Source organism: Hydra vulgaris, chromosome 05 (assembly GCF_038396675.1).
Source record: "Hydra vulgaris chromosome 05, alternate assembly HydraT2T_AEP".
Lineage (NCBI taxonomy): Eukaryota > Metazoa > Cnidaria > Hydrozoa > Anthoathecata > Hydridae > Hydra > Hydra vulgaris.
Window position 1 is genome coordinate 10,456,709 of NC_088924.1, and position 14,367 is coordinate 10,471,075.

The 14,367-nt window shown below is 30.6% G+C and overlaps 1 protein-coding gene across 2 annotated transcripts in view; it reads right to left on the minus strand.

Annotated features, from left to right (window-relative positions):
• Positions 1 to 221: 221 nt before the first annotated feature.
• LOC136071850 (bromodomain-containing protein 8-like) overlaps positions 222 to 14,367 on the minus strand; it is a 107,118-nt gene continuing 92,972 nt past the window's right edge. For both annotated transcript variants that reach the window (XR_010638515.1, XM_065797340.1), the window contains exons 19-21: positions 10,521 to 10,606; positions 897 to 945; positions 222 to 684 (exon numbers count right to left, since the gene is read on the minus strand). Coding sequence is in view for 1 of the 2 variants with exons in the window: in XM_065797340.1 (XP_065653412.1) it covers positions 586 to 684; positions 897 to 945; positions 10,521 to 10,606 (234 nt within the window). In the remaining variant the exon portion in view is untranslated. The remainder of the gene's footprint in view (positions 685 to 896; positions 946 to 10,520; positions 10,607 to 14,367) is intronic.

A 14,367-nucleotide genomic window follows, 5' to 3' on the forward strand; every position in this document is an offset into this window, starting at 1 on the left:
AAGTATCAAAATAATTTTGCCCACGATACCTCTTATATCCGCTTTACTGTGGGATGTCTGTCCACTGTGCGATAACGATATTTTATGGCCTCAGCCATAAAAAACATTGAATTAAATACCTTTAGAATGATTCTGAAATTAGCGCTCTAACCAGTGACACAGTTATTTTAACTCGGATATTATTTTTTCACAACCCTAATATTAAATCAGAAAAATAAAAATTAAGATTAACTATATATTCATACATAAAATTACATCTAATGATACATATGCTTGTGATGCTTTTGTAATTTTATTTTGTTCAACCTTAACTAAATAATGTTAGTATGATCGTTATCATGTCATATATAGCCAACATCATAACGATACATAATTATACATTACTGCTCATATGAGACACAGTTATTATATCATATATTGTCGTAATCATTGTGATTTAAAACATGAAACCCGTTTTGATGTAAAATTTTGCACGACCAAGTAATAACATATTTAACGACCAGTATATGAGTAATCAGATTTACTATCGATAAACTGTTTACGTTTACTGTTACTACTGATAAACTGTAACTTTACGTAAAAAGATCATTGCAATGTTTTAACTTTCTGACTTTCTCCTTTCATTCGCAGTGCTTTGGAATCTCGTTCCGTGTTTTGCACCATCAACTGGGTAGATATGAAAGACTAAAAAAGTTAAAAAAAAAATACTAAAAAAAGCATGAATATGACAAAAAAATTGACAATTAAGATCTTGTTTAATCATACTAGTTAACTTACCTGAAAACTTACCAATCATTTTAAATTTTAAAACAGAAAAATTCTGAAATTTTAAAATTAAAATTTCAAAAAACATCAGTTTTACATTTGCAACAATTTATTCTACATGCAATCAGTACCTGTATTTGCTCTAACACGTCATTTCTCATTTCTCGTGCCATACGGTAACTAATAAAAAAAGTATATAAAACAGGAATTGATGACCAAAACATTTTTTTCCACCGTTAACCTTTCGATGGACATCCCTGGTCAAAAAGTCCTATACGAATTTGGAACAAAAAAAAAATATAACTTTGATAACTATAATCTGCTTAATTTTAATAATGGGTGTCAAAGCTGAGATTTTTTGTCCAAAATTCGAATTGGATCCTAAAGAACATTTAGGGATATTAATCATAAAACACAATAAAAGGCACATAGACAAATGCAAAATACAAAAGCACATACATATATAAATGTCAACATTGAATAAGCAACGTTGAATAAAGGTCGAAAAGTAGGCAAAGCTTTACAATTTTAACACACACACATATATAATATTAATACTATTTATTATGTATTAATACCTATTGCCTTAACTTATTTTAAATTATTTAATGGTTTTTGAATTGTATTTTACGCATATTCTTAAAGTTATCACAAAAGATATTTGTAATTGTATTTTAATTACTACTATAATATATGAAGGGCTCAGTGGAAAAAGTACTTAAGTCACAAAATTAATGTTTTGAGAAAATTTTGTTTGATCAGAGATATAACACTTTAAAACAAGGATTTAAAATGGCTGATCAAAGTAGATTTTCAAAACATTTACTTTGTGACTTAAGTCTTAAGTCACAAAGTAAATGTTTTGAGAAAATCTATCATACATTGTCAAACATTGGTAAGCAGTTTTCATTAACTCCAGGTAATAAATTTCTGTTAAAAAGTCTGTAAGTATGCTTTTTAAATTAAGTTTTAAAAAAATAATTTTTTCAAAATAATTTAGTTTGTAAAAAAAATTCTTGGAGCAAGAGGCTAAAATTTTCAAGGAATTTTTATTTGTCTAAGCATTCTCAACTGTATAAAAATCAGCAAAATCTGAGATATATGGCGACATGACCTGGGTCATTTGACATGGAATTACCCTTACAACACTCAAAGGATTCTTTGACTCTCAATACCCAAGCCTCAGTCGAAGTTCATTTCAATTATGGGCTTTTTAACAAATGAGCAAATTGCGGTCTACTTTGAACAACAGGTTCAAATAAAAAAAATTACTAGCAAATAGAAGATCTCTGAATTCTTCACGTTAACAAAAGTTATGTTTTTTAAAGAGCATGAAACAGAAATCGAAATCACAGACATTGTTAATTTCAAGAATTTGTGAGAAATAGCTAATCATTGATAATTTAATGAACAAATAACAGAGCCAATGTTTTCAATAATTAAAGATCACTGAAAAAAATACTGAAAAATGATAAAATATTATTTTTAAAATATAAAATTTTAATGTTAGGGTACAGTGAAAACAAAAGTTATTTAAATAAAAATTTTTTTTAAATAAAATCTCATTTTAAACTTGCTAATTAGCAATATTTTTTATTCAAATTTTAAAGGTTTAATATCTTCCTTTGACAAGTTTTAAAGATATTGACATTTTGTTTCACTACCATATTTATATGATATATCTCAAAGAGATTTTTTTGCTAATTGCTGTAAGCATAAACCCTGAAATTTACAAGTCATGTATATGTATATATTTCAGTCAAATGCACTTATATCTGACTAATGCATTAATTAAATGTAGTTATCATCTCTTTTGTTGCCTAAAAATCTACAAATCACTTTCTTAAGAGCTTCCCAAGTTTCCTTTTCTTGCCCCTTCAAAACTTTGTCAAATGTAGGATCCTTCATAAGTAGACGTATTTGTGGCCCAACGAAAATACCCTCTTGAACTTTTGCATCACTTAATTTTAGAAAATTGTTTCCTAAATACCTAAAATCACCACAAATTTTCCATTTGTGTTCATTGTAATTAATTGAGTTGAGGAGAACTTTCATGTTTATAAAAATCTCTTTTATGTTTATATAAATCTCTTTCATGTGAACGCTATGGCTAATAGGAATAGAAGGAAAGCGGTTTACATTGTGCAGTAATGCAGCTTTCAAGCTTAGCTTAGACGAGTCTATGAATAATCTCCATTAAGTTGGATTATAGTTAAAATTAAGACAATACATTATTTCAAAGATATTAGTACTAACAAAAAGATTATTTTTCTTCTCAATAAAAGGAAGCAGATTCTGCTGCCATTTTCTGTAATGTGAAACTTTGACATCAAATTGGAGAAGATTCCACTGCTTCAGTCTTGACCTTAGAAGTTCTGCCTTTTCCTGTGACAAGTCCAGATCTCGAACAAGATCACTTAATTCTGCTTGACTCAATCTGTGTGGCACATCATCTGTTAACACAAAATCAGGATCATTCAATATGGAAGGTTTTCTTCTTTTTCTTTTGTTTTACTTCATTTCTGCCTTCATTTTCTGCTTCTAACAACTTTGTGGTGGGAACTGGTAAATTATCCGAATTTGTAATAGGTCGAATGGCAGATGGAAAATTCAGATATTTAACTGTTCCTATTTTCTTCATTGACAAACCTGCCTTAATGGAGGGGTCAAGCAGAAATAGCAGTCATCTGTATGGTTTTTACTCTCCCTCCATAATATAAGAACAGCAAAAGCCAAAGATCTTTTTTATTTTTTAACCATTCTCGTATTGTAACTAAACAAGAATTACAGCATACATGTGGAGCCCATGACTTATCCTGGTCCCCTACCCTCATATCGAAGTAATGTTGGTAGTCTTCACGAGAGGTGTCATAGTTTTTTTCTGTGAGGAAAATGTTATTTTACCACAAATGTAACAAAAATTGTCCACTAAATTTACACCCTTCCTTGGCATATTGATTTGTCAAATTTTACACTAGTAAATGAAAAAAACAACTAAGAATTGATTAGACCAGAAACTTTAGCAAAAACACATAACTAGTATCACAAGTTTTAAACATGAATAAAACATTATGGATAGTCAAAAACGAAAACAAAATTTTTTTTCAAAAAATGAAAATTTTTAACCTTGATTGAAATTTTTTTGTTTCTTAAACTAGAGCTAATTTATTTTTAATGTCATTTTAAAGTTTTTATTTTTAATGTTATTTTTTGAATTCAGCAGCTGGAAATACATAAAAAATAACTAATTTTGGTTTAAAAATCACTGTTGGGCAGTGTAATAATACTAAAACTAATGAAAAATAAGTACCGTAATAATACTGACAATAGATAATAATAGTAATAATAAAAATAGTAATAACGTATTAGAATAATAAATAACAAAGGTTAATTGTATGAATAATGGTAGGAGAAAAAGAAGTATTAAAGAGAAAAGTTATTGAATTAAAGTTAAAGATAATAAGATGAAGAAAAAACCCTAATACTAACTAAATATTTAAAGAGCTGATTTTGGAATGATGCTTTTTCTCTTTTAGACAAGGTGCAAAAATGCATTGTAAACATAGTTGAACCTGCTCTTGCTGCCAAGAGCAGGCCCAACTATGTTTACAATGCCTATTTTTTTAAAAATTTGATGGCATCATAAGGTAATCCTTCCTTTATGATAATACAACATGTTCAGTTCTGATAGGATCATTTAAAACCAGTTGTGCAAAATTGACTTCAACCATCTCTTTTTTTCTTCAGTTTGTTGTGCGAATGAAGCTCATGTAATTGATGAGAATTGTATCATTAATGTTTTGTAACTTTTTGTTTGTTATTTATTGGAGGATTTCCAATCTTGCATTTATCCAAATTTCCAATCTTGCAAATCACACATTCAAAGCTCAGAGTGTTTTAAGTAAGTGCTTTAACATATACCGAATCAAAACTTAACAGATCATTTAATAAGACCACTATTGTCATCTTGATTCAATTTTTCAAGTTGTTGATGGTGTTCATAGCTATTTTGATGGTTATTAACTCTTTTCAGAACCTATTAGTTATAAAAATCCAATCAGTTCTATACAAATTTGTTTCTTCTTCAATAAATGCTGTTTTCTTATAATTTTGTAAGCAATTTATATAACTTTTGCCAGGGATTTCTTATAAATTTGTTAAAGATTTTTAAATCTAATCTATCAAACTTAGGAAATAATAATAAATGGGTAAGGGAAGGTTATATTTATTCTAAGCCTTTTTATTTCTTGTAAACTTGAAGCAATTTACAAACAATTGCCATGTATGAGAATTAGTGTAAAATGAGTAACTAAACTCATTCAAAAGGTGTTTTCACAAAAAAATGAAGGTGTTTTTACACAAATATTAAGAATTGATTAATGTCTAACTCTCTCAAACAATATTAGAAGCAATATAGAATATATATATATATATATATATATATATATATATATATATATATATATATATATATATATATATATAAATATAAATATAAATATATATATATATATATATATGTATATATATATTAGGGTGCATTAAACCCCTAACAATTTTTTTAACTAATAACTTCAGTTTCCGCCCTATGATTCCTGTGTTCCACTTCATAAATTATGACTCCTTTAAAAATTTGAGATTTTTCTGCGGCAATTTAATGGGTCCACAATGAACACAAATATCTCTATATTTTGCAATAAACTGTAATTAATATTATTATTGGCGTTGGTTACATTTAAACAATTAATATACACAAAATTACTGATAGTTCCAGGAATTACTGCAAAGACTGTCAAATGGATGAAAGAATACTCTAATATTCCAAACAAGTATGACAAAATATACAATATTGAACAGAGCACAGTACAATAGGTAGCTTTTAGCTACTGGGATTATGGGTATATAGTTAAATATTGCCAATTGTCATCTTTGTAACCTTCGATTATTGGTGCTGCTTATTTCTTCTTACGGTTGCGCAGACTTGAAACTTTCCTTCTGTCAGCCTCAACAACTTGCAGAATGTCTGATAATTCACCTCTGTTTTGGCTGCATCTAGAAAGTTTGCATTTAGTTTCACACCGCGTTCTGCACTGCGTTCTGCACTGTCATTGATAACATTGACAGAAATCGCCTTCATCTTTGATGACAGAAACAAAGGGTGAACTGACTAGTTTTCAACGTTATTGTTAAGAAAATCCACGTTCATCTCTAAAAGGCTGAAAATGTACCGTAAATCTGCAGTAACCAAATCTCTTGTTGTGGCAGTGATTTCAGTCAGGAACTTAGGTTTTTTAAAGCCAGTTCCGTATGCAATCGTGCGGCAGAGCCATTTCATCACTAGACCTCAAGCCAGAAGCTTCTTGGCTAAGTACTGCAATTCAGGCTTTGAAGCAATGACACTGAATAGAGCAAGGGGCATCATTTCAGAACATAGATACCACAGATGATGTTTCAGTGCTTTTAGATATTTCAGAACTCACTTGTGTGCACTTCAGAAGGTTCTGATAAAGGCAGAGATCATGCCATAGGGGATCAATTGCAGATCTACATGTTGTCTACCAGGCACTGTATATCAGACACACAAAGGTGCACTTTCCTTCAACATAGTAATCTGAGAAACAGTTTGTGAATCATTCGAGAAAGGTCAAGGGTCAAATGGATTGAATGTCTTGTCGCTTTCATGAGGAACTGAGTCAAAATGCTTCTTAAATGCGCTAAATACAGTAACTTCTGGTGATTTTGATGCTTCAATATGATACAGCAATTTTGGCATATGATAGAGCAATTTTGCTAGCATCACCCTCTGACTCTTCAATAATGGCCTCAGTGAATGCAGACTGTTGTGCAGAAGAAATTTTCATTCTTGTTGCCAAAGCCACAATTCTTGGAGATTTGAAAATGTTATAAGGCATATAAGCTGTCGTTCAGTGCGAGTGGTTTGATGGTGTGTTTTTACCAGTTTCTTTTTAGAAGTCTTGAAAGGACTATCGATAACACATTTAATTTCATCACTACTTTCCTTATTGCTGTAGCAAGAGAGCTCTACTGTAAAACTAGCAGATACTGTAGCAGTAGCTGCTTCTTCTGCCCTTAGCCCTCTAATCTAGAAGAAGTTCACGAAGCTTTGCATTCTTTTCAGAGAGTGCAATGATTTTTTCACAGGCCTTCTTTTCTGTTATTATTTAAATATATACTTTCTTGAAGAAAGAAATGACCTGCTTCAACACAATTTTTGCACTGTCATGTTTTGATCACTTTATAGACAGGCCAGCTTGTTGATGAAACATGTAGCATCGCAGCACTTGTTTAATGGTCGGTAATTTGCAACCAGTCATCTCCGCATCTGCTTCTGTAATACAAACACCGAACTTTTCTGACGAGTCTTTTTTGGCGTAAATTTCACAGCAGATTGTGCCATGCTACTGATACAGTGGTTGCTAACTCCTGAAAACACAAATAGAATTTGAAACATTCTATAGTAAGTAAAAAGATATGAATTATAAAACTCTTCATTCATGCTTAAACATACAAATTTGCAATAATATTGTAATAATGCTGTAGTAAGCTATAATTTGTGCTTCATGTTGACCCATTAGGAATAATTATATTTTTATAATATTTCACACAGTAACTACTTAACACCAAAGGAAGATGTTTATTATAGGGCCATTAAGAATTTAACCCATGAGGGGGTTTGATGCACCCTAATATATATATATATATATATATATATATATATATATATATATATATATATATATATATATATATATATATATATAGTTCAATAGATTGTTGCATTTGGGAGTACGGAAGGAAAAAAATGATTCTTATGCCAACAAATACGTCACTTTTAATTACTTTTGACTTTCGTCCAACATTTGCGTGTTGTCAGAAAGTTAAAAACAAATAGCCTGATTCGACTGAGGGATTGGTTGAGGCAGGCAGTCTATCAAGTAATAAATAAAAAAATTCCTTGCATTTTAATTTTTACCTTTTGTCAACAAAGTACGGAAAAACTTTCTGACAACAAGTTAGGAGTATATATATATATATATATATATATATATATATATATATATATATATATATATATATATATATATATATATATATATATGTATATTAGGTATATGATAAATTTTAAATTAATTAGCCTGGGGTTCTAAATGATGAACTTTTGCCTATAAATCACAGAAATGACATTGATTTCACCATAATTTGAAAAAACTTCCCGCACCTAAGACAGTTTCATATTTAACCATACAACACATAGCGGCCAAAACGCTATTAATTATAATATGTCAGCTTTATATAAAATACACATGAGAAATACATAAGAATGAGTACCTACACTGTCCTACAGCATTTGTAGTGATGTTAATAATCTTTCAGATTTGTGTATTAGTATTAATAAATTTACAGTTAAGATATTTGTTTGTTCTGCAAGAAGAACAAATGTCCTCCATCAACTTTACACCTCTCTCGGCTACTGTTGGATCGAGGCACATCAAGCACCGATGGTTCCTTCTTCTAGTGGGTAGAGAAGCATTTCACAGCTTTGGAACACATAAGTTGGGATATTGCTGACAGCAGGTCTTCATAAGCCGCCTCTGCATAGTGCTGGTTTGAAAACCAGGCCCACGACCATGTAGTTGCAACGAAATCGCAAGTTATCCTCAGCTGTTCTCGCCAGTTTGGAAGAATGAAAAATGCAATAAGCGCAAAAATGCCTCTTGAGTTTCACCTGGCACTGTGCAGTGATGGCAGCTTGTGCCATTTGATACGAGGCCATTTTTCCTCATTTTTGTAAAACTTGTATGCTTCAAAGCTGAAAAAGAAATTTATAGTCATCTCTCCAGCCAAGGTTCTCATACTCTGCTACCACTGCTGTATCCTTGTAGACATTTTTTAAATCATCATAATGTTCCATAATCTCATCAATAAATTTGTAGTTAATGTTAGGTGACTGTGACTGTATAGGAAAAAAAGAAATCCAACACATGTCGTAGAACAAGATCAAGAATGTGGTGTTGGCAGCTGATGTATTGAGGTTCATCGAATCCCTTGTCTCGAAATGTTTTCTGATGCTTGGCTACAACTCCATTCTTGCCACCAGTATTTACAGCTGTTGTGTCAGAGATGATCATCTGAATACTGTTCCATGCATTGTAATCATCAAATAGGTCCTGTAGTGCTTTATATATGCTTGCAGAGGATCCACTGTCACAAACCAAAATGCCAAGTTTTAATGTTCTTTTGTCATTTTTCAAGCATACAACTTGGTACTCAGTCTTGTCAATTTTCTTACCATCAAAATGCAAAGAAAATTTCTCTTCAGAGATCAGTTCCATGAGGCGGTTCTTAACTTGTTCTGCATCTCTGATTGTTCGACGCCAGACTCCAGACTGTGATGGTGTTGGGACACAAACTCCATCCTCAGCCAGACTTTGAAGCACTCGTGACATTTTTCTGGTTGACAAAAAGTGACTAGACACTAGTTTGGCAGCAGACTTAAATGACTGGCGTGTTGCACGCTTTCTGGGAGATTCTCCTGGAACTGCCTCCGAGTCACCACTGCTGCTTCCTTCCTCAAAATCCTCACTATCGCAGGAAAGTGGAGATAGTGAGGATTCTGATTTATCTACGGAGATAACCCCTTGGTTTGTCCAGGGTTCTGATGTGCCTTTGGCCCTTTTTGATGGATGGATTGTTGATATAGGAGCCACTTTCATAGTTGTATATCCCACCCTGCCATCTGATTTAATTTGTACTTTGAACAGTTGTTTGTCCTCACTACAAAGCCAATTTCCATCTGGTTTTGTTATATCGAACAGATGAGCAAGATTTTCTTCAAATACTGCATTTGGTCGCTTTCTGTGTTTCTCAAATGATGTGATAAGTTTGTCAACATTAGCAGACACTTGTTGTTTGGAAAGAACAGGAAAATTAAACTTCTGCCAAAGATTCATCAATTCCTCGGATATTTTTGTTAGTCGATCATGTCGTCCTTTCAATTCTTCAAAGAGTCCCAAGAATCTTCCAATGATATCTCTGTTGAAAGGCATTTTACACAATTTGTCACTCATATTCTGTTTTACCTGTGGTATATTAGGACGGCGCTTCGTGCTTGATTTCAAATTTTGTGTCCACATTTCACCAGCTGCTGATTTTGACTTTTTACTTTTAAAGGACACATTTTCAAAAAGAAGCACTAAACAGCAGATCTTGCAAATTAATACTGCAAATAAACAAAAATTGTTTAAATGATATGAACAACTATACAATATACAATATTGTATATTTACAGTTTTAAAAATCAAAGCCAAGCATAAGGAAGTAAGAACTGGGAACAAAATCAAGTGAAAAATCGAAAAAGTTAAAAGTGGTGAGGTGCTAGGTGTGGAAGGTTTTTTTGTGATCCAATGAAATAAACCTCAAAACAGTGAACTATTGGTAAAAGTTCATCAAATGCAACATCAGGAAAATCAAAATTTTGAAAAAAGTTTCTTTGTCATATACCTAATGTATATATATAATTAGTAGAAAATTACTTGATAAAAATTTTTTCTCATTTTACACTGTGTATATATATGTATATATATATATATATATATATATATATATATATATATATATATATATATATATATATATATATATATACACACATATATATACACACATATATATACACACATATATATACACACATTTATATACACACATATATATACATGAGTTAATTTACTAACACATCATGTTCTTTTCTGTTGTACATGAGCGCATTTTGAAACATCAGCATCACATCACGTTGAAACTCTGTAGTAGTTTGAATAATCTAAAGAACAATGGAATAAGTTAGCTAAAATTTAAATAAATAAAATTTCAAAAAATCTTTAACTAATAAATTTTTTTTTTTAAACCCTTTATATCAGGCCTTCCCAGGAGTGGCGTGCGGTCGGTTGCTTTGAGTGACCACGCATATATATATACTTTTTGAGAATTTGGCCACAAATTTTTAGCATATATTAAAAAATGGCACATTTTTAAAAAGGCGCTGAAAAAATCTAACTAATTTGTTGTAATATTTTATTATTTTTATTCATAATTTATTCTTATTATTAATATAAAAATATGAACATAAAAATGAGATATGTATATATATATTTATATTTATTTAAAATTTTTTTTTTTTCTTATTACAATTTTTTTTTTTAATGTCTAGTAAACATAAAAAAAAATATATATTTATTTATATTTATTTATATTTATTTATTTATATTATAATTGTTTATAATATATTTTTAGGTGTTGATTTTTTCAGCAACGATATTTGAGACAAGTCGAAAAACGAAACAGAAAATGTGACCGAAAACTTTTATAATCTATTTTGAAAATATATTTATATTATTGTAAATGTTACAAGTTATTAAAGTATTATATAGTTATTATTTTAACAAAGAATTTTGCTGCATTCACTGTCAGTAGAACATCTTTCATCGTCACTGCATTCTTCATCTGTTCCCAAGACGTCAGTGGAGCTTCTTTCGTTTTCGCTAGATCTCGTTCATCTGGACACGATAGTTCATTGTCGGATGAACTTGATTTCAGGCAAAGTTAATTTTTTTTTCGAGTGGAAATTTTTTAGTTCTGCCCTTTTGTAAATATTTACTTATGGCATCTTGCAATATCTCGTTTTTTTCTTCTACAGTCCATACATGGCTGTTTCCAGAAATCAGCATGCACTCTTCCAAGGTGTTATGCTGCAGACTAAGTCTTTTATCTGACAATATTGTTGTTAGTGTGCTGAAACATCTTTTGACGGCACTATTCGATGCTGAAAAACACAAACACAAATCAGCTATTAGCAAGATATTTGAAAAATCCAATTTATTGAGTGTAAATAATTTTTCCCATATTTCATAACATGTTAATTTTAAATAACTTCTGTTTACTATTATTTGTAGTGCTTGCCATTCTTGGAGAATCTTTGCTTCTTGAATGTTTGCTGCTAAAAGTGATTCCCTAAAATATTGCACAATGTATAGTATACTTTGTTAGCCATTGTCCTGGTCGTTTCTCCAACTTTGTGGATCAAGCCATGCCATGGAGGTGAAAACTTTATTTTCCTTAAAGGACGAGAATCGACTTTGGATTAAAGGTATCAACAGGTTAATGCATTTTTTACGTAGCACCAAAGCTCTTTCAACATCCGCCTGTGTTGGGTGTAACATACCTTCAAGCTTGATGTCAAGGTATTCCTTGTTTTTCAATTTCTTCTTTTTGTGCCCTGCCATTAAGTATCCTGACTCGAGTGTAACAAGACCTTCTTGTTCTCTTATAATAAATTTTTGCGTCCAGCTACAAATGGCATCATCAACTTCCTTTAATTTAAGTGCAGTCAAATTATTTATTGTCAGAACAACATTGGGGTAAACTTTGTGTGCCAACAAAATATTCTGTTCGAAAAAAAGTGACAAAGGACCCATTGCATCAAGCAAATCAAGGTATTGCAAGAGCATTAGGTAGTGCAACTAAATATGAGGGCCAGTTATGTAGAAGCTTCGTAAAACCTTTTTGTCTATGCGAGGCAAATCTAGTTCCAGTAATTTTACCAAGTATATAATATCCGCAATCTTCTCCGTAATTGTTTCAGCGATGCAATGTATAAATTTCCTGGCTAAAATAAAATATGGTTATTTTAAAATAAAAATAGTTTTTCTATTAGTCAATTGTTACATCATAGTCGCCGACACGGCTTTAAAGTTTGTGGGGGAGGGGGGGGCTACCTAATTTTTTGAAAAAATCATCCATTTCTAAAAATAATTTCCACGTTTGTAAAAATAATCCTTCATTATATTATAATAATATAATTTTTGTGTACAGACTCAAAATATCGCAAATTTTTACAATCTCCAGCACTAAAAAAAGTTGTCTACGGCCTTGTATATATATATGTATATATAGAATACCTGCGTTTTTGTTACTTTTGCCTCGCAATAATTTGACACCGTTGTCGCGTTGAACTTTTATGAGCATTTCAAAATTGCTATGCGGCATGCATAGCCAATTCGTAAGCGGTCCCCATTAACTTTAAATAAGCTTCATTGACATCTTGGCTTATTGATGAGATGTCGTTTGTTTGTTTTCGCTTGAAAGAAGATTTATCAAAATTTTCTAATCGTACTGCCTCTATATGCGATGCTGTTGAGGAATGTCTCTTTACATTGGATAGAAATTAAAAAAATAACACAACTTTTTATAGCATCCTAGTTCTAACATTCTTGATACATCCTAGATTTCTACAATATAGACACCATGACTATTTTTTATAGTAAACATATAAATCAATAAATTATACCTGATGATGTGTCACAACATTAGTTCCTTTTGAAAAAGCATTTAAAGAATTTTTGGCACACCCAAATGTGTCAGAGATATTCTCACGCTTTAGAACATAGCTTACACCATATTTTGACGACTGTGTAAACACTGTTGACAGTTATGACATCATAACCAAGGAAATCAAATTTCCAGGATAAAACAGTTTGTAAAGATTTTGTGATAGCTTTTGTACTCATTTCTCTCGCCTGAAACCCTGATCTGTTTTTTTTCAACGATTTTAAGTCTTTCAAAGTTTCAAATGATAAAACTACTCATAAATACAATTTATTATTTTAATAACTTGTAACATTTACAATAATATAAATATATTTTCAAAATGGATTAAAAAAGTTTTTGAACACATTTTCTGTTTCATTCCTCGATTTGTCTCAAATATCCTTGCTGAAAAAAATAAACACCCTAAAAATAAGAAGAAAAACATATAAAATAGTTCGGATAATAATCTAGCAAGAATCACAGACGCATTTTTTAAAAATCGCTTGTGGTATTAAATATTTCGGTGGTCCGAATATTACACCGCCCGAGGTGTTACCCCCTCCCCCCCTACAACTTTTTTTACAACTGATTTATATTTCTTTTGTATTGTTAAACGGATATCGAGTTTATGTATTCCTATTTTTATGTAAAACAGCATTAAAGCCAGAATATATTGTAACAAGAAAAAAATATATATTTAAATTTTGTGATAAGAAAAAAAGTTGTAATAAAAAAAAATAATTTAAAATTAGAAAAAAAATATGTAAAATAAAAAAATAAAAATTTTGTTATAAGAAAAAATATATATATATATATTATTTTTATGTTATTATTTCCTTATTAATGATAAGAATAAATTATTAATAAAATTAATAAAATAATACAACGAATTAGTTTGATTTTTTCAGCGCCTTTTTAAAAATGCGCCATTTTTAATATATGCTAAAAAAGCGTGGCAGAGATATCCAAAAAAAAAATATATCCGTGTTCACTCAAGGCGTGCGACCGCACGCCTCTCCTGGGAAGGCTTGCTTTATATATTAAAAAACATTATCAGTATAACTATTATAATTTGCAAACTACGCCATCAATAGTTGTAAACTTTAGTTGTCTTGTTTCACATATGCAGGATCAAAGATATGAAATTCTGGTCCTGCAAACTCAAAACATTTTAGCTGGATTTCTAATAACAAAAAATTTTCACGAACAAATTTAAAA